The sequence below is a fragment of the Acanthopagrus latus genome, chromosome 21, assembly GCF_904848185.1.
Source record: "Acanthopagrus latus isolate v.2019 chromosome 21, fAcaLat1.1, whole genome shotgun sequence".
In the NCBI taxonomy this organism is placed as follows: domain Eukaryota; kingdom Metazoa; phylum Chordata; class Actinopteri; order Spariformes; family Sparidae; genus Acanthopagrus; species Acanthopagrus latus.
In genome coordinates, this window is record NC_051059.1 from 7464627 (window position 1) to 7485886 (window position 21260).

Below are 21260 nucleotides of genomic sequence, written 5' to 3' on the forward strand. Positions count from 1 at the left end.
TGATCCTCAAACTCACCTGCAGCAAATCTCTTCTTGATCAGCGATAGCCGGTAGCCAGTCCCAACCAGCTGGATGTCACACCCTGACAGAGTGCTCCCCTCGCTGGTGAACTGGACCGTCAGCTGGGTGGGTCTACAGAGGCCTTCTGTCATCTGGAACCGGCCTAGAAGAGCCCCTACTCCTGTGGGACACAGATGCTTTTAGGCTTTTTTTGCGCGCGTGTTCATGTCGCAGAATGTGACTTTGTGTCGTGATCTGAGCTGTTTATCCTAGTCTAGCCGAAAGTAAATTCAAAGCTGCTGTTGGACCGTTTGGAATACAGGCATGATATTAGGCTCCTCTGAAAGGTTGCAGCTTGATTTTATTCCAGCTCTGTAAGCGCTTCTGTCACTGACCTACAGGAGTTTGAACACACTGAAGTCTTTATTTGTTTTTCTTGCCTGCTATTTTTTTATGGTAAAATAAGCCTGTAAATGACCTGTATCTACCCCTATTAGCTTGACACAATGCATCCACATCATATAGTGATGGCACGAGATCGAATCAAATGGCTGACGTCACTTAGTTGGTGTCTAATGTAAAATGACAGTTTATTTCACAGATAGAGGCATGAAGAACCACAACTGCAGTTCTTTTTGCCACTTAAGTCACCATGTAATCATGGAATAGTTTTAGACTGAAGACATTACTGAAATGGATAATGACTGAGTTCCCATTTTGGGGTGAGCTGGTCCTTTAAAGTCTGCTGACATAAAGGAGAATGTAGTGAGACTGTTTAACGAGACGAGTACGGACAAACACCCACCTCCATTTTCAGATCTGTGAGAGAGGCTGGGGATTTTCCATTGTATCGTCTGCTGCTCTTGACTCCTTTATGAGAAAATAATTCCACATTACAGAGGACACAGTGCTGTTTGATAGGAAGTCACAGGAGATAAATAAGTCCCTGTCCAAGCTAAGAGATAGAAACCTAATTATCACATGTTCTAAAGTGAAAAACAGAACTCAAAAACAATATGAATGCCTGTAATTGGTCATGCAATAGCAGTGAGCCAGCAACTAGATTCACCTAAAAGTACATAGATGGTAAACACTGCGTCAACATTAGATAACACAATTCTTACATTCCAACTTATAATATAGCATCAAAAACATCCAATCATTTTGGTGGAAGGGGTGCTTACGTTGGCCCTAGCCCTTCTACCTGAGCCTCTAGAGGCGGTGTCCTTACCAGATGGCAGGGGGGATCATAGCCTGGAGTTTGGCCTCGCCTCCATCCACAGGAACCAGGAAGAGGATGTCATGTAGGGGCGCGGGGGCGGCCATGGCCTCTGTGTTGTATTTGTAGTCTATTCTGAGGTCCGTGTTGGTGGCGTCGCCTCGCCAGCTCACCGCCAGGTTCAGAGGAGTGGACTGGATCCCTTCAGCTGACACCTGAGACACAGAGACACGAGGCAGTGAGACGAGAAATGCGGATGATGGCTAGATTAGATAGACAGACAAAGAGACATTCAATACCTGATATTTGATCATGTCCACATTGTAGTATGTCGCCTGAGGCTTCTGCTCAGCCACTTTTTTCAGATGGCTCATCAGGTTTGGCATGTTCACCCAGAACTCCTTGGTGTCGACGCTGTCCGTTGTGGGTTCACTAAGGGGTGAGAAGCACAGGTTTAACAGTAACTTAAAGGGTAACTCCACCAAATCTAAACGTTAAAGTGTGTTTATAGGGCTTGGGACATAGTAATGCATATTTGAAAAAAAGTGTTTTTTGCACAATATGCAAAAAAAACAATAGAGTACTATACACAATAAAATGAACTCCAAATTGATACAGCAGAACCAGATATGTCGTCATCTTCCTTTTCAAAGCCTGATGCTTACATTACCCACAATGCAACTGAGTAACATCACTGGAGGATGTTTCTCTGATTACGTGGATCCAAAAAAGCTTTATATTACTTTTTCACCCTTAAACTACCCGTAAATGTGCACAATTAGTGGTGTTACCCACTAGACATAACATGAAGCTTACCAAATGGAATAATTACACAATGAAAGTTATTTTTGTATCACAAGTTTTCTGGCATGTTATGTTTAAATATGCAAATGAGGCATACCTGATTAAATCAGCACTAGTTTGAAAGAAAATCAAACAAATAGCTGAAAATTGGCTGAGGGCAGGTTCAAATACCTTGTCTCATTTTGTTGACATAAAAGGTTTTTACAGTGGGAATTATGGATATTTGGATATTCAAACAGCCATAAAAAAATATGTTCACAGTGTTTCTTGCAATAAAATTCAGGCTTTGAATCATACCTGAACAAACCCCTGAAAATATAGATAGGACTAAAGCTAGTGAATGCAACTGCCACTGAAGTGAAGATTTCTAGATCAGAATTGAGGAAAACCCTTCTGAGGAAACGGCCTTTTAAAGATATGAAAATTAAAGTTCTGTGCATTTTCAGACAAACAGTAAGAAATTACAGGTCATTAGATAAACAAATAATGATATAACCTTGACACGTCCCCACTTGATTGCCTACATTAAGACATTTATTTTTTTGTATTACAATTTTCAGCAATCTTATGTTTTCTTAGATGCAAATGAATAATTAGTAATTGTCCTAATTTGCACACATTTCCAGAAGAGGAATCTAATCAAAATTTTTTTTTTCCTCTAGTCTGAAAGAGAAATGTCACGGAAGCAAAATAACCTGAAATCTCAAAATCGATCTCAAAATGAATTACCCCATGAACTCACATACTTACCTTCTATACATACTCTAAGTGCAGCGATATTATTGTGTGTGTGTGTGCCTATAATGTAATTCTTACCAGCACAGCAGCTGTGGGTTGGGGAGGACCTGCTCCAGTCGGTTGTAGTTGCTGATGCTAAAGGTGAGGACGGGTTGAGTCGGGTGGCTGGAAAAATGCCTGGTTATGCCCGCAGGGAAGGACAGCACCATCTCCCCTGTGATCTTCACAACACATCTGTCACAGAGGGAGAGGAGAGATCATGCTGAACAAAAACATGAACTCCCAGAATCCCGGCAACAAAACTGAAGAGCAAAGTCGAGTAATAGCTGCCGGGAAATAATCATTCTATTAGTCTGTAAAAGGATCTCCATCTTGCAACTCATAACAAAATAAAAAGAGTATTCTCTGTGTTTATTTCTGGATTTCGTCAATGCAACAATTCATCATGTACACTGATCTTTGTACTGTACAAAACGGGACCGTGGGCTTACTTGCTGGGGTCCGCACCCTTGAAGTAGGCGTTTATGGTTTCTGTGAAGGCAGCTGCAACCGGCAAAGTGTCCTGGGGTCCCATGGTGAGCGGACTGGGTCCTCTGGAGCATCCTGTTGAAAACACACACATAGAAAAATCTTTATAATCCAGACATAGACTAAATCTTTTGTCTTAGGTTTGTGCTCTATATGCTCAAATATGAAGACGACAGCAGGGTGTAAACAAACGAAAGCAAACGGACAAAATCAAAACCCAACGATGCATCTTGAAATTCTAGGTGAGTTAGCGGGACGTGGGATGAGCGCGGGACAGGACTGCAGGTGAGAGAGGGGCGGCTGTTTTCAGTCCATGCACTAGTGGGATGACAGCATTATTCTGGCTCAACTCACCTTCAAAAGCTAAATAAAACCTGCCGTGGTCAAACCATACCAGAGGCTGTGAGGCCTCTGAGTGAGCAGAGGCGTGAGGAGGAGAGAATCATGGACAGGGACAAGACTGTGAGGCAAGGACACGACGATGAGGGACAGACAACACGGACACAGACTGAGATGTGACGCTGAGGACGAGTAAGAAGCGGAGGGTGGCAGCGTACCTGTGGTGGACATGTTAAGGTCCCTTCCTAAAGTTGGGGTGGAAGCTGCACTCTGCAGGGTGATGGAGGAGATGGAGGAAGAGCTCTCGGCCCGGGCCAGGGGGGCGAGAGGCGGGGGGCTGCCTGAAACTGGGGGGCTGAAGGGCCGAGACTGGAGAGAGTACACAACAGCACACGCTCTGATTACAGAAAAATGCTTTCTGTTATCTAGGAACGCACAAACTTAGCTATCAGTTTTATATTGACATCTGAATAAAGGGTCAAAGAGAAAACTTAGAGGACTTCACATGTACCAGGTCTGTGACGGGCTTCCCTGGGGGCAGCTTGGGTCTCGAGGACGGCCGAGGAGGAGGAGGTGGGGGGACCGGGCTGCCTCGAGACTGAGGCGTGGCAGGACGAGCTGGAGACGAGGGGCCTGCGGCACAAACCAGCGTCTGTGGTTAGCACTGCCTTCAGCTCACAGCGACAGAGATCTTCATTCAACATCCAGCTCCAACATTTCCACTTTCACAGAGCGGGAGGCCGTGTGCCGACAGGCATTAGACTGAATCTTGTGACCAAATGTTCCGTTTGTTTTCGCTTCTATAAGCTCGGCAGAACTCTGAGTGTCAGTCTGCAGAGCTGGGGTATTTGTGTGATATTTTACCATATTACACTTCTACAAGTCTATCAGTGCTTGTACAAGTAAATATGGTAGGTGACCTCTATTTTCTAACTTTAACGCAAAAAAAAATTTGAGACCTGCAGTGTGTGTGTGATACCACTAGATGTCAGCAAGAAACCCATTTAATGCGAAATAAGCAAATGACAGCATGATATATAGTGAAATGTTTGCTTACTTTTTAAATCTGGCATCTTTCCAGCTTTTTCTATAAAGAGACAAATTTGGTTGGATAACTTTAATTCAGATTTTAGTGTCTTAGCGGGTCCGACATGGTGGCTTTACATGGTGGCACGTATCGCAGCCCGTTCTATGAGGAACGCAGTTGTTTTATATAGTTTGCACTCGTGTCCATACTTTTGGGACGCACAAGGCCACAGCCAGGTAGCTAAAATTAGCACACAGCCCCTGAGCATCTTTCTGGATACATCCAGATTAGAGATTAGACAGAAACAGAGTAAAGAGGAGCAGAAAGAACGGCAACTGCAGATCCAAACTCTATTCCATCTAAACCTTTTTATGACAAGGGCCGGCTAAAAGCAAACACATCTGTACTCATTATTAGCTACTTATAATCAAGCAGCTTATTTTGGGTGTATGTGCACTGATGTATTATTTCATGTTTATTCTGTTGCATTTCCATAGAGTATGGAGTATAGTGTATTATGCTCCACAGATAAAAGCCCAACGAGAGCAGGAGTTGCAAATCAGCATTAGCTATAAACTCTGTGCAGCACATCAGTTAATCAGTTACTTTTATTGATAAAATGTATTTGAACTAAATGTACACATTTTGCTAGCATTGGTGTTGGCGTTTTGGCAGTTGTGCGATTCTTATATGTAATTGAAAATTAAAGAAATAGGTTGATTCTAGGTTTCTCTGTATGTCTTTTAGGGCAGTGTCACTGTAGCTCAACTCCTTGAAGAAGTGAACAAGACAACGTTCCTTTATTGTTGGCACTGGGAAAGTAAAACTGCAAGAAGCTGCACTAACTGTAAATTAAATCTGTCAAAATAATTTCAATTTGATTTTTAGATCACGTCATGTAACCTTACTTCAAAATGACGTGTTAAAATGTCTACCGACATCAGCGGGGTCACGATAATCACTATGAACAACTGATAATAAAAATAGGAAATAATGATATCGTGTTAGTAATATACATAGGATTGTGTCACGTAAATAATCCTGCGCATCTTAAATCGCTTCTTTCTGCGCTCACTGCGTCATAGTAGGTGGCCGTAATGCACCTCAGCACTGGTTGCCGCCCACCTTCAAACGCAAAAAAAAAAAAGAAGACGACAAAGCTAAACAGTTCACTGATAGCTAACAAGTGTGTAGCTGCTGCTCATCGATTTACTGCTGCTGTGCAAAATCATGCTGAACGTCAGACATCTCTCTCTCTCTCTCTCTCTCTGATGATGGATGATGGAATTCAATTTATACCATTTCCCATTCTTACAGGTTCTAATAATAGTGCTTAGCATTTTTATAACAGTATCACTTAAGTGTTACATCACTAATGGAATCAGTATTTGTGGTAGCTGTATAAATATAATGTTGTTGGCCACATAATCTATTCTGCCATTGTATCAGCTGCAGAGACGAGAGGACTTGATTTCAAGCATCGCCATTCAAACAAACCAAGCTCTAGTTTAGGTACACTGCTCCGATCACACTTTAAGTGAAGGCAGTATTATGGACCGTTGTGACCATTAATGAAGAAACTGAGTACTCACTGCTGCCTGAGTAGGGTCCTGGGGAAGACATGATAGACCTGTAGGTGGTTGGAGGGAGAGGGGGCGGCGTGCCCCTGAAGCTCGGCATCAGCTCTCGGGGTGAACCCACAATGTCCTGGATATCATCTCTCAGGTATGCTCCCTCTGGAGTCCTCTTTCCGCCCGCGCCCCCCAGGACCAGCGGCGATGTGACCCCTACCCGGGGTGACCTCCGCTCTGCTGGCAGAGGAGGCACGGGGCTGATGGGGGCCGGGGACGAAGAGTACTCTGCAAACTGCAGCACCTCCTCATCGATTGCATCGTCGTCGAGGCACAGAGGAGGCGAGTTAGAGGGGGAGAAGTTGGGAGGCAGGGGAGGGGCTGGTTCGTCCGGAGGAGGGGGTCCGAGCAAGATAGAAGGGGGCGAGTCTGGTGGCGTGAAAGGAGGAGGGGAGCCGGGAGAAAACGGGGGTGGCGAAGGCGGGGGCTCGTCCGGCGGCGGTCCTGGAGACGGGCAGGGGGTGGAGGGGGTGGAAGAGGGCGTGTCCGGGGCAGGAGAGTCTGGCGGAGGAGGGGGAGCGGGTTCATCAGGCGGTGGGGGTCTGTCCTCAATGAAAGTAACCCATCTGGGAGACACCGTCTCGTCACTGGTGCGAGGGCTGTCCATGGGGCCGAACACGTCGTCCAGGTCAGGGCCGGGGGAGCCCCGGTACGACGCGGGGGACAGGACGTTCAGGTAGATGGGGGCCGAGCTGCGAGCTGCCCTTCCATTGGGTAGATCGGCTGTAAGAGAATTTGAAGATACATTTGGATCAAAACTCTGATTTGATTTGACTGAATGTGGGATATAAATTTGCTGTTTTTAAGCTAAATTTACCAGCAAAGTCCGAAGGATAGCCGTAATGACTTCTCGATGGAATGTTTTTTGGAGGAAGCGGAGGAGGAGCTGTAAAACAAGGAAGAGAGTTCAAGCCAGTTATCCATTACAGATTGCAATATTTCAAATATATACTGATAATAGTTTCTACAGCACTTTTTCAAAATAAAATTACAAAGAGCTTTATGTGACTGTGCGAGGATTCAGGACTGAGGCAAATTAAGTCACAATGCAACAATGAAGACAAGAACAACGATTCTGACGATAAAACGATAAAGACGTGACATGAAACAAAGATAAAGAGAGGAGAACGCACCTCCTGTTGGGAAACTTCTGCTCAGTGGTGAATCTGACCGTGGTCTCGAGTCCCACACTTCTGTTGGGACAACTGTGTATTGACAAAGAAACAATAAATGTCACCACAGTCTCCTGCACCTGCTGCACGGGACACTTTGCAACAATTAATGGGATGCCCTATCAAGAGGGGACAGACCGTCGTATCTGGCATATTTGGTCTCTGAAGGCGGCCCAAAAAAGGCAGGAACGTTCTGCATGAGCCTGTCACTGCAAGAGGAGAAACACTACAATCAAATCTTCTTAATCCCCGCTGCAACACTTTTCATCTAGAAGCAACCAAAAAGATGCAAGCTGGAAGGCAAGCTGGAAGGTATTATTGCTGTAGGAATGACAGACCTTGGCGTGTCAGGGGCGGGGGTCGGCGTAGGGGTGGAGCGTCTGGGTCTAGCAATTTCTTCACCTGTGAGAAACAAAGAAAGAAAGAAAAACTCAACATTTGGTTTCGAAACCTAAAGTATATAACAAACTACTGGATTAATAGCAACAACGTGTCTTTCAGACATTCATGCACCCCTCAGGATGAATTACTGTCACTTTGGTGATCCCTTTGTTTTTCATCAAGAGCTAACACATCAAGTCCAAATTTTAGTTTATCCAAAGCTTTGTTTTATGAAATATCTGCAGAACTTACAACATTCCCAACAGCCTCAAATGTGCTTTAGCGCTAATGAAATAATGCACTGAACTAAGATGGTGAGCGTGGTAAACGTTTCACTCGCTAACCATCAGCATGGCAGCATCGTCACTGTGAGCATGTTCGGTCAAAGCACCACTGTGTAGCAGAATAGAGGCTGCGCTTAAAACATCTGTTTCAAAAACACATGTACTTACAGGACAAATTCCTTTTTATCTGCCCCTGTAAAAGACAGAACCCAAACAAAACAAAAACAAAATGAGGATACAGACAATGTTTTGGGAAAGTTACAAAGCAGTCAGATGAAGTGGAAACTCACGAAAATCTCAGATGTTTTAACTTCTTCAAAAGGGGCTCTATGTAACAAGGTTTTAGCAGTTGACATGTATCAGTGTGAGTGGACTGTAACGTGTCACGAAAAAATGAGGCTTCCCCCGTCTATCTCTGTTGCCGTTCTGAGCCTGCGGACGATTTGTTTAAGTAGCTGCTGGATTGTGGATTTCTTTGTGAAGGGCTCAGATCGGATTTTCTGCTCAAAGAATGTGACTTTGCGCACGTTCTCAAGCGCCTCGTCTCAGCGCCTCTTTCTGCCCCGCGAACAGAGAGCAACGTTCGCCAACGACTTCCACAGAGCGTTCCACGTTACACAGAGCCCCCTTGCATGATTTCCTGAGTCATATTATTTCTGAGAAAGGATTTACCTGTTTTTAGAAAATCAATATTTTGAGGCATAATCATTAATCACAATCGACGCAGAACAATTGTTTTCATTTGCTGTGCATCCCTTTAACTTTTGTGCACTGCCGTATGAAACAATGTGTCAGGCAGCAGAGATTAGAAAGCTGTGTTTCGGGCTGCCGGCTTTGAAAACAGCCAGCAGATGGTGTAAGAAACTCACCGGGCTGCGTCTCTGAGACCAGCAAAAAGGAAGAGAGAACAGACCTGGGTCAGAGAGTGAGTGACAAATCAGTCAAATGGACACCAACTAAAAACTGCACACACCGCACCCTCTTTACTTGCACCGCAAAGCCATAATAACGCACCATGAGCCACAACACCCTTGAGCTTATGAGGACAACAATGGCAGCATCACCTCCCACCACCACGCACAGAGCGGCACACCGGATGTGGCAGGTCAGTGTGTAAACTCCACTGAGGCCGAACCAATAGGTGTGCAGCTCTGTGTGTGTGCTATGTTCACCGCGCATTATGTAACACAGGCGCTTTGCCAGACAGGTTCAAGTAAAGCTGTAAGCTTAACAGAAGGAAAAAAAAAAGTCAACACAAAGAAGTGAGGTCTTTTAAGGTCTAGAAGGGACACTGACACTGAGGGTGAGACAGAAACTCATGGAGAAAGAAAAGAAGGTGAAGCCCTAAAGGCCATTTATTAAGTGGACTAGCACAGGAAGTGAATTCCAAGTGGTTTCATGCCATGCAACTGCGATGAGGCAGATGTGAAGAATGAACTCCAGGCTTACCGGACTTCTCTTCTGCGGGATGACGGCACATAATTGAGAAGGAAAGACGAACACAGACAGGGTGTGAGACAGAGACAGAGCGAGTTCAGCAGTATAGCGTACGTGTGATTTGTGCCCTCCAGTACAGCGAAGGAGAACAAGACTGCTGATCAGCAGCACTCACCAGAGACGGTGAGAGTGCCAAGCCTCCCACCGAGGCCTTCAGCTCGTCCATAGATGGGGGGACACACTTGGCGCTGTCCGACACCAGCGGCTTGATCTTAATTTTGAACTTCTTCTTGTTGTCCTCGTCGTCCTCGGAGTCGCTGGAGGAGAAAAACTGCTTTCCCTTGGAAGCTGGTGGACACGCGTCAAGGACAAAGTACAGCAGATGATGCGAAAAGTTGAGGCTTAATCAGTCCGAGTATTTATTTAGATTTAGTTAAACTCAAAACTGACCTGACTCCTGAAGCCTTTATCATCACGTCTAAATTGTTACAAGCACAACAGCGAAAAATAAACATTATAAAATGACTTAATACCACTTTGTTTAGTTGTTTGCCAGCTGTTCATACTCGCTCTGATCGAACGTTTTGATCGTGATTAAGAGAGAGAACCAGAGTTTCTGGTGAGTGCTGAGTTCACTGAGAGCTGACTGAATTTAAACAGGCGGACACACTCGGTAGTTTACTGCTAACGGGCAGTAAAGTAATCTGACTGTCTGGGGCGAAAATACACTTCTCCAAGTGACACAATTAAACAAATATGATCACGTAAATTCACTGGTGGTAAACAAGCCACTGAACAACGACCACTGCTGGTAATCTTTCTGATGGTTGACAACACAATGACAGAAGAGGTCATTAGTTTTACTCATGTAAAGTTTAGTCTCCATCCTTCACCAGAAGCAGCAACGGGCAACCAAACGAAACACGTTCTGAAGCAAACTAAAATCCATCAAAAAGTTGTAGCGGTTTTCAGACATTTCAATGACGAGTCTTTGTAGGTCTTTAACATCTGTGTACGTCTTCCGCCCTTGACTGCAGCAGAGGAGTGAGCTGTCTGCTCTGTGTCCCAGTTAAAAAATATTACACCTGCTGTAACTGACACTCCTGCTCTGTGTCAGCTAAATCATCCCGCTCGAGGGAAGTCTCCATCGTACCAGCTCTCTATAAATCCATCCCGCACATACAGCTGCTGACACCAGCGAGAGGGAAAAACTTAAAATGCCAGTGAACTAGGGGTCAGTTGCTAATGAGCACTGTGGCTCAATGTCAACTGTAAATCCAGTCTGGGTGTAATGTAGCTCTGTCTTGCTGCCCCTCGCTGCTATTTTCTGTTATTTCATTTATTTATTTTTTCCCGCTGCAGGGACGTACACATGTGATGTGGCAAGAGAGGGAGGGACTATCGATCTGGCCTAGTTAATGCTGAAGAGCACTCATCCAATGAGTCACTCAGCCAAACAGGTCAATAGTTTTACAGGAGAAGAGTCCCAATACTGCTGCCGCTGCTACAACCTCCGCTCTTCGGCGAAAGGATATCATCGCCCTCGTCCCCGGGCCGGAGACTAAAGCCCTCCTCATCCACGTCGGGAGACGCCTGTGAAAAGAGAGAAGAGAAAGGCGACAGTCATTTTCCAGCCCATCACACGCTGTAACAGAGGCATCGCTAAACTTCATCTTCCCCGTAAGCAGCTCTGCATATAAATGTGGATCAGATTTCACAGATGGCTTGCCCGAGACGGTCAGCTTCCTGGCTGAAGCTGCTGCTGACTCATAGAATATGCAGCCCGATTTCAGAGCATTCACTGTGTAATTTTAAACCTAGCATTTACATGACACTGATTGCCACAGCAAAGTATTTCACACCAAAGTGGAAAGGTTGCTGTTTGGTCAGAATCATCATGGGAGGAGTAGAGTGAAGTTAAAAAAAAAAGAAAAAAAAAAGGCATATTTACATATCTGTCCCAGTCAATCTCCCCGTAGAAACCATTCGGCGCTCCATTGGACTTTTTCTGGCAGGAAAATGGAGAAGGACAGAATAATTAAAGTATGACTTCTTACAGCAGATTGCAAGTGTAGGTGATTTCAAATTGTCAGCTAAAATGATCAATTTGCATAAATAAATGATGAATTGAAAAAACATATATTCTAAATGACAGTCCAGTAATTTACAGTTTGGGTTTTAATTTCGTAGTCTTGGTCGTTATTCTTTTACGTAATGTTGCACACACCGAAATTGAAAAAGGAAAAAAAAAAAAAGTGATCAGAGGACCCAACAGTTTTTTTTTTTTTAAAAACCCATGTTACCCTAACTTGAAAGAAGAACCAAAGGCAAACAGTAAAATTAGCAGGCAACCTGTCATTTGTAAAATTACAATTTACACTCTGACCTTCATTTGTTACATGGTCTTGCGCAATTAGGGATTATAGTCGACATTACAGTGGCATTCAGTTTTGTTTTAACCTCCTGACATCCTGGTTTAGATGAACTGTTGGCTTGTTATTATAATGAGCTGGAAATGATGGCGAAAACTACAAAGAATAGGATCCAAGTTGTAAAGAACAAAGGGGGTAACGCGTTTTTTTGAGAGATGTAATATGTACATACACTTCCTTTCTTTCCGCTTCCACTTCCTTCTTTGTCAGGTGAGCTCCTGTTTGAAATAACAAGGAAGAGGAAAAAATCACATTACACGACAAAATAAAAAGCAGGGCTAATTATTGCTCAAAATTATTAACCACTCGTGACGTTCAAGATCCGAGTTTTGGTTTTTTTCCAATCTTGCTTTGTCAGATTAAATGCCTACAAAACATTTTTCATTTAACAAAATAGGTCAAATTTTGGGAAATAGTCTTAAACTGGCAAGATAATATGAAGTGCTACCAATTATGATTGAAATCAGGAAAGATCTCGTCAGAGAATGAATGAGAAAAAAGATAATATGTCTGACCAAACATTCAATGTTAACTTTTAGAACTTCACAGTTTCTCGAACACAATTTGGTCAGCGCCATAACAGTAATGAGGATTAATACGCAGCCCTGTGAAGAATTGTGAGGCTATATTCAGAGGTGGATGGTTGTTGCCCGTTAACTGTGTAACGACTGTACACCTGAGCATACTCACGTTTCTGTATCCTTGTCTTTCTTTCGTAAGCCCAGGGCTTTCCTTGTTCGATTTTTCAGTCCTGGTCCAGAGAGAGAGATGAGGGAGGGAGAACAACATCATGAAGAATTAATTTCACGTTTTAGAGCCTAATATAACGTTAACTGTCTTGTCATTAAAAATGCACTTAAAGGCAAATAAGACAGAGTAGTAGCAGGCTGACGAGGATGCACCTGTGCTTGTGGATACACAGGAAATACAGTCACACCAACAGGTAAATATAAATGAATGTATTGATTCAGGGCAAAAACATCCTGCCATCTGGAGAGAGCCTCCGCTTAAAATGAATCAGCGCAATCCCCCCCAAGTGTCCTCTCCCTGACTATATGAAACAGAGAGAAAACACGAGCAAAGGTTGATCAATGCGGCCACTTCATTAGCGAGATTCGAGGGAGCGATCTACTACAGCAGCCCGCCAGCCAAACGGGATGCAAAGACCCCCTGCGGCGCTGTCGACTGGCAGCGCTCGAATCAGGACGACTAGGAAAATCAACAACAACAACAACAACAAAAAACCCCCCCGAACACTTCAATGTGTGTGACGCCTAAAGGTTTCTGAATAAGTGAGTCTAATGATGTGATGAGTTTAACTGTGTTTTCATTTTTATTGATTGTGGTGTCACTGACTGGCAGCACGTAAGACGGATCTACAACATCCTTTACGATGAATACACCAGGTACAGTGAATAAAAGCAAAGCTCAAAATCTCGAACATTAAACCTTCAGAAAATGTTGGTCATTGTTTTAGTCATTTTAAAAGGGACAAAATGCAAGATCTGGGGTTAGAGGGGGCAGCATGTCAACAGATTGACTTGTGACTTCAACAGCTGCTAACTGTAGCTGCCATTAGCTAATTAGCTCAGTTAGCTATCCAGCCGGCAGGCCTTAGGTTGGCGTTGGTGTTCGCGCCGCTAGCACGGGAGCTTTGGACTGGAGGAGATGGAGGTTTTCAGGCCTTTGGGCTGTGGGGTCATGTTGTTACAGCTTCCCAGAATTTGCTCGACTTCCGTTTCATTTGATGGTTAAATTTCTGGCCTTGCAAACTGATCATCACACAGAATACGGAGCATGGAGGTATCATTTTGGGCTCCCATGAACTGTGATGGATTGGACTGAACGATGATAAGTTGTGTGAAAAAATGAAAACTTAACAACTGTAATTACATCAATAAGGAGCAGACTTCTCATCAATCATCTAACTATCTAGTCCATGGGTGAGTCGAAGGCTGCAGCTAGTTTGTGTTTGTAAAAGCAAAACAGGACAGAGAGGAGATATGACAACTACACATTAACTTCAGAAGGAAACACTGGTGAGTTTTATGTAAATAGACGAAGCCCATGATGTAAGTACCTGCACTTGTGAATTTAAACGAATATTACGTAGGAAAAATAAACAACAGCATTTCACTAAAAGTCAGTCCGATTCTTTTTTACTCGTTGTTTCCTCGATCATTGTGAAGGACTAATCAGGTTTGTGAGGTCACAAAACTACTGGTTTAGCATGTCAGCAAGCCCATATTCACCATTTAGCACTACTGTTAGCATATTTCACTAGATAAAGTGTTTTGTTTGACAAAATACTGACTATTCACAAATTTTTCTTTTTCAAAACTCAGTGTTGGTTTGTCGTTTACAGACAACAGACAAGGAAAAGCCATCACCCAATATACAGACATATAATCGAATGTATGATCCTCTTGCTTTTGCACAACATGGCAGGATACCGCTGATGAAAGAAAGTCAGTCAGACAAACTCACAAATCACAAGACATTTCAGAAAGTTACCAACAGCTCAGTCCACAGATAGAATAAAATAAAACAATTTTTCATGTTTTTCTCTTTTTTTTTTGCATTGGCTGTGTTGTGAAACATGTTTCCCCCCCACTGAAAATAGACGACTGACAGGTTTACATAACAGTGTTTCAGAAGACAAGAGAGCACAGTTGATTCTCACATCCGCACAAGAGCGACAGGGACACATGTGATGGACAGTTGGGTGGATGAACATTTCGTGCTTTTCAGAGGCAGCTCAGTTTGTGTTCTTTGTTTGCCGTCTCCTTCTGTAAGGCTGCGTTTTAAACAGCAACGTGGCGCTGCCGCGTGCCCCAAAATGACATGTTGCGTCGTTGATGGCTTGTTGCTAATTGGCGGCCTTTTTTGTTTTGTTTCGTTTTTAGCGGCGTTTTTATTTTTAAATAGTTTTTTGAAAATCAAGCCGACTGTGAAATCAAAACACCGTCCCACTCTTGTTGAAATCCTGATAATCAGACTAATGAACGCTATAAATGTGAGGGCACTGCACTCCACTGGTGGAAACTCTCTGGGTACTGTAGGACATGTCAGGGCCTGTGATGTATTAGTAGCTAGCCGGGCTGCTCAATAGCACAGATTATTCCTGCATCATGGCTCTTCATCAGCGGAGACAGCTCTGAACAGCGGGGCCTTCTGACCAGTCCTAACCTGTGTGTGTCTTGTGTGATTTGGAGTCAAAAACAGAGAATCAATCTGGATGTTAATATGTAACAAACCTGCTGTACAGTATGATAATAGCTGTAATACAACAGCATTACATTTGCTTTTGCTTTTGTAACCCATTTACAAAGTTTGCCTGAGGTGAGCACCTGTCTCACTCATTAAACAGAGGGATCATTGTAATTAATGATATCAGCTGTAAATATAGTTAGGTTTGGCCCTTCTTCTGAATGCTAATCAACGGAAACAAGAGGGATCTGCACTTTACTTGAGTATTTATTTTGCTGACATCTTTTTACTTTGACTCTGGCCTACATTTCAACATAGATATCTGTACTTTCTACTCCTCTAAAAAGGCTCGTTACTTCAGTAAGTAAGTAATTATCTTTTTTTTTTTTTGCATCAGTGCACACCTCCTTCCCAACATCACAAGACTGATTTCGACCAATCAGTGCATATCGGGCACGGCACACCTAGCGAGCCGATGTAAAAAAAAACCATAAAAAGATGTAACAAGACAGGAAACGGAAGACTGGTATGGGGAGAAAAGGTGTTTTAGTGTCTCGCACCTCTTTTCTTAGTTTCTCAGCTTGTGGCTGTGCTCGGGACACTTTACCAACCCAAAATGTCAGTATCTGACGTGCTGGGAATGACACTCAACAATCAACTATCTTTCAGGTGTGTTAACGAACAGCTCAGACAAATCCTACAGATTCTACCTTTAAGTTTAATAGCCTTTGGATTACATCAGTGTGATGTGAGGTTCAGTTGCACAGAAGTGTCCTTCAGAAGGATACCTTTTACTTTTATACTTGAGCACATTTCAGAGCCCCTACTTTATTACTTTTACTTGAGTAAAACAGTTTGATCAGTACTTCTACTTTTAGGCTTTTTAAACACAAGTATCTGTACTTCTACTTGAAGTAAGAACGTGTAACTTCATCCACCTTTGTTCTTTACTAAAGCACCATCATCACACTTTCAAGCATGTTCTCATGCTTGAAACAAACACAAAAAATGTTGGTATACCAGTTGTTCTTTTTTTCTTCTTTTTTACAACCTTTCTCTCAAAAGTCCGACACGTGAGATCAGCAACTTTTAAAATCCATATAAATTTGAAACTAGAATGGCTTTTAGTAGAGCGCATACCTCCGCCAAGGCACCTGAAGCCTAATCCAATACCAAACCCAACAGCCCCGTATAACTACATTTTAAAACCACCCATAACCGATTAACCGTAATTCAAGATCACCGGATCAGCATCACTCATAGATGACAGCAACCGAAAAATGCGTTTAAGTTCCCATATGGAAAAGAAATAGTAAAAACTTATGAGAATTCCCATAGCCTCTAATAGTAAATGTTTATGTTTTATATGTATTGTATGTCTTATAAGACTTATATGTCTCATACTATGATTTACTCATGAAAGTGGCCACTTTTGCATTTTTCTCATACAACATAATTATAAGAATTATATATGAATCAAGTAAACATTACATATATTGTTTATAAGGAATGCGCATGGCAAATTATGCTTTCCATATATGTGCAATATAATGTTTGTACTTTTTAATTACATGTCTCAGTTATAAAGACATGTGCTTTTTTATATAAAACTATTATATTATATATATGATTTTTGTGTGTAAAGTGCATTTAATTTAAAGGTAAACTATGCTTTCTTTATATGTTTTTCATAAGACTGTTGTATGTCAGTCCATTAAAATTACCGTATCAGTATAAAAACATATACTTTTTATATATGAATATATACAGTCATATATAGGTTTTTTGTATGTTAATGTTGTGTAAACTATGCTTGTTTATGTTTTTTTTTACAAGATTCTTATATGTCTGGCAATGCAAATTACCATTACAGTATAACAAATATATGCTTTTTATGTATTAATTTATGACATTTCATACAAGTTTATATAATCAAAAACATATGAATCACATATTAAAATGACATAATGTCATTTGTTCCCATACTGATACTGTCTTAGATCAAACAAGTTTAAAAGTGGCAAGACATGGTTTGCCTGGTCATCACACAGATCAACTAATTTCACCATATAGCGATATAAATGCAGTCTGTATAGATATGTTACATTGAAAACATGGCTGCAAACTTTCAAGTCAGTGGTCTTTATTAACAGTGGAACATTGCTGGGATTACAGTGCCGACAGCAGTAAACTCTAATCTTAGAAAAGATCGTGTTTTCAAAGATATCCTTTGAATGAACTAGTAGCAAGATGGGAATATGAATCACAATTTGTTTAGATATTTTCAAACACGTGTCATGCCTGCATAAAGACATGAAGAGCACATGCTTATTCTACTCCCTCTCTAATATGGGAACAGTGTCACCATTAACTAATTGTTGTTATTACAAACACGTGTACACATCTAACTGATTTGCCTCTTCACATTCAAAGAAAGGAGAAACAGGGCTTAAAGGGAAATTTTGCAGATTTTCAATTTTACTTCTATCTATCCGAGTTAGCAATATAATGTGAAAAACATCTGTAATTGTTGAGGATGTTCTCTGTGTCTCTGGTGCGCAGCTGCAAAATCTGTTGTTCCGCCGCCAGTGACGTCAAATGACGGTGCTGGCTGTCATTCAGAGCTGCGCCCCAGAGACAGAGAACATCTGCAACAACCACGGGCGTTTTTCACACTCAACCCTAACTTGAATAGAGGTAAGTTTGAACATTGGCAAAAATCTCTGAGCAAATGCTAGTACTGCCTACTGTTTGCTTCATGCTTCATTCATGTAATGTACCAGCACATCTACAGTATGGATTACAAGTACGGCGATTTTTTTTCCTGCACACTGCATATCTCACAATAAACAAGCACTAAGTAGTGCGTAGTATGGTGCCATACATGCTTCCAGCAGACAGTAGTCATTACCAGTATTTGCTAGGCCAAGGCCTATGTGATACACTTGTGTAACTCTTACAGCAAACAAAACAGTTTAATGGAGAGCTGTGGACACAGCAACATTTTTACTTTTTGACCGGAGCTCGGTAATCTTGGCGTTGATCGTGCTTCCAATGCTGGAGAGCTGGGTCCCTGGCCACCTCTCAAGAGTTGCACCTACATATCAACAAAAACAAACAAACAAAAAACAAGAATGTAAAACCTTAGTACAGTGGGCTAAAATCAGGAAACACACAAAAGCAGACTATTGGGGAAACACCTATTGAATCTGAGGTGTGACAAAATGACAAATAAATGACCATTAAAAGCTGAAAACGTACTGTAAATGGCATCCAATTTATTTTTGTCCAGTGGTAGACGAGCATCTCCTCTGCCTCGTTTGTTCCCCCGAAGATTGCTCACCAGCAGTACTTCTACCGGGAAGACTGCGGTGAGCAGATGTCTTACAAATACTGAGGCCGAATTTGCATTGAGGGCATAGGCCCATGCCAGTCTCTCAACCATGACTCCGGTCCCAGGATGGATCTCAACCTGTTTAGACAAGGACACAACGTAAGCATTTAAAGTTAGAAAATGTATGATTTGTTCAGCCCAACAGATTTTAGACATAAAAGCACATTAGATCTGCCATAATCATTAAAAGGTCTATTTTATGTGCTATATTTATTTATACTTTATAAAACAATTACCTTAGAAGACTGGGAGACAGTCAGTGATGGAGTGACAGATGCAGACTTGGAACTGGACAGCGTAGATCTGGGCATGGACAGCAGTGAAGTGGCAGATGGAGAACTGGACCCGGACTGCGGAGAACCTGGGAGGGCCAGCGGTGTTGTGTTAAGCTCCAACCTGGATCTCTCAGGAGATGCAACCGAATCAATTATATTCCTCATGCTCTGTAGGAGTCCTGGCACATCTAGACATAGTATATCAAAAACAAAAAATTAGTTAAGTGTAGTAGTTGTCTAATGGGTCAATTATTGATATAATGATAGCTAGAAGAACCATCTCCTTCAATTTAGCATTCTCTGCTTTTAGGTCCTTGATCTCCTGCTTTAATTCAACTCCAGTCTTCCTCGGATTGTTATGATTATCTGGAGAAGGCTGTGATTGACCGTATTGCTTAAGAAACTCGTCTGCGGGGTCTGTCCTTGTGGGAACCTTTGACCTCTGGGTGTCAAGAGAAAAAAAAAAGAATCATCAGATAGAAAACCAAAAGACAAAACCTGGTTGTTGCTGGAGTTGAGCAGCCATACTGTACAACAGAATCAACATCAAGAATCAGTAATCTTTACAGATTTTCTTTTCTAGCTAGATGTAATGCCTATTACAAGGTAGTGCCAACCCCTTACACATTCTTTTTACATTACTACTGGGAAATATGGTCAATACACAGGAGCTAAAAGTAAATTCACATCACCTTAACTTGCAATGACTGAGTCTCAGTATCGGTTGAGCCATCTGAATCATCCCCATATTTTTGGGAGGCCACTGACACCCTCTTTGTCAGCTCTGCAGGTTCGTCTTCCTTCAGCAGTGAGTTAAGTTTACAAGTTGTCTCAAAACGAGTAGCTAAAGAACGAAAGAAAAAGACATACACCAGAGTTATACTCAAATGGCAGATCACTTTTTCGTAACACTAAGACTGAAAATATACTTCAAGCTGGTGATGTGTGCTCCTATGTGCATTTCATTTGAAGGGGTTATGCATTAGGCAAACATGACATCTGACATAAACATACGTAACCATTCAAAAAGGTTTGCTCCATCTGGTGTCAACTGTCAAAGTATTATTATGTCACCTTCAATGTCAAATTGACAGAGGCTAAGTCAAGTGACATGGTTGTCAGTTGACATACTTATATGTTAGGACACTTTCAGCAAACACAACACAGTACTTGTGTTTGTCTAGAGTACAATGGGTATAACTAAGGAATCAAGCATGTATTAGTTGTGCTTATGCATTAACTTTTAGTCAAGTTAACTTGTAGATGATTGCATGTTTCAGAAACAAGGTTTCACTGCCAACTAACAACTTTCTTGCATTTGTAGTTCAGTATACACGATGAAATGGTGACAAAACTGTTACAACAAAAGTATGAGCTCTGTTTAACCAAATTACATTTTAAAACATGGGTTGACTTCTATGAATGTTTGAAGTTTGTACTTTAACAGTTTTATTGCTGTGGACACATTCCACCAATAACATTCCCAATTATTTTATCATTTATACAACACAACAAATGCGAGAATGTCTTCTGTCAACTGGCAATGAAAGGTAACACATGAGCTAAAACAGGCTGAATCTCGCCCTATTCATGTTTGAACAACTAACAAATTCTTTTGAAATGCTGTAAATTCAAGAGGACAATCTGCAATTAAAGCCATAGTAACTCTATCTTACCACTAACAAAGATGATGGTGCCTCTGTAGTGAGGCCACCCTCCTCGTTGTTTCTTCCCATGGCGCCATTCAATGACAGCTGAATAGTTGGAAATGGGATTTCCATCGTGGTCCATCTTGGAATCATCATACCCCCTTATGGCATCAGTTTTTATCTCGCTGAGCTTCCCAAAATCCTCCCCTTCACTCCACTGCACCACGGCAAACTTCCTCTCCATGTGTCCTTAGACAGAAAATATGAATAACCTAAACATCCTTTTTTGGACAAAAAACACTTCAGGTATCTGCAGGGTTAGGCTAGTTAGATTTACGTTTTTTTGATGCCACTCAGAATTAAATTTAAGACAAATGTCATATATATTGTTATATACAATTCTGTTATCTAAATTGATAACACCAAGCACATATTAACCATAATTTCTTCCTTAATTTGATCTGAAATGTTTGAAGGAATATAATTGAAAATTGCATTTTTGGTTTTAAACCACACTTTACATTACCACGCAGTTAAATATGACATAAATCTTAATTCCACATAGGTGAGCACATATTGTGATGTACAGTATATCGATATTGAAAAGTCCTGATGATTATTGTGATTTTTACTTCTTTCATATAGCCTAGCCCTATCTGAAAGGAGCCTCTACAGCCTACAACCAACCAGAGAGGGTCAAGTGGGTCTGGTGTTTGCTATAACAGACAATAGAGAGATGC

The 21260-nt window shown here is 41.9% G+C and overlaps 1 protein-coding gene across 12 annotated transcripts in view; it reads right to left on the reverse strand.

Annotated features, from left to right (window-relative positions):
• LOC119011064 (SH3-containing GRB2-like protein 3-interacting protein 1) overlaps window positions 1-21260 on the reverse strand; it is a 69396-nt gene that overhangs the window by 3421 nt on the left and 44715 nt on the right. For 10 of the 12 annotated variants that reach the window (XM_037083867.1, XM_037083868.1, XM_037083860.1 and 7 more), the window contains 21 exons: window positions 12683-12743; window positions 12165-12210; window positions 11512-11568; window positions 11096-11153; window positions 9736-9911; window positions 9573-9584; window positions 8993-9004; window positions 8292-8316; window positions 7797-7860; window positions 7597-7667; window positions 7420-7491; window positions 7104-7172; window positions 6248-7009; window positions 4140-4261; window positions 3847-3997; window positions 3253-3364; window positions 2840-2995; window positions 1519-1651; window positions 1232-1434; window positions 806-870; window positions 17-181 (listed from right to left, as the gene is read on the reverse strand). In XM_037083867.1, coding sequence (XP_036939762.1) covers window positions 17-181; window positions 806-870; window positions 1232-1434; window positions 1519-1651; window positions 2840-2995; window positions 3253-3364; window positions 3847-3997; window positions 4140-4261; window positions 6248-7009; window positions 7104-7172; window positions 7420-7491; window positions 7597-7667; window positions 7797-7860; window positions 8292-8316; window positions 8993-9004; window positions 9573-9584; window positions 9736-9911; window positions 11096-11153; window positions 11512-11568; window positions 12165-12210; window positions 12683-12743 — 2592 coding nt within the window. The remainder of the gene's footprint in view (window positions 1-16; window positions 182-805; window positions 871-1231; window positions 1435-1518; window positions 1652-2839; window positions 2996-3252; window positions 3365-3846; window positions 3998-4139; window positions 4262-6247; window positions 7010-7103; window positions 7173-7419; window positions 7492-7596; window positions 7668-7796; window positions 7861-8291; window positions 8317-8992; window positions 9005-9572; window positions 9585-9735; window positions 9912-11095; window positions 11154-11511; window positions 11569-12164; window positions 12211-12682; window positions 12744-21260) is intronic. The other 2 variants (XM_037083871.1, XM_037083872.1) reach the window with 2 other exon arrangements.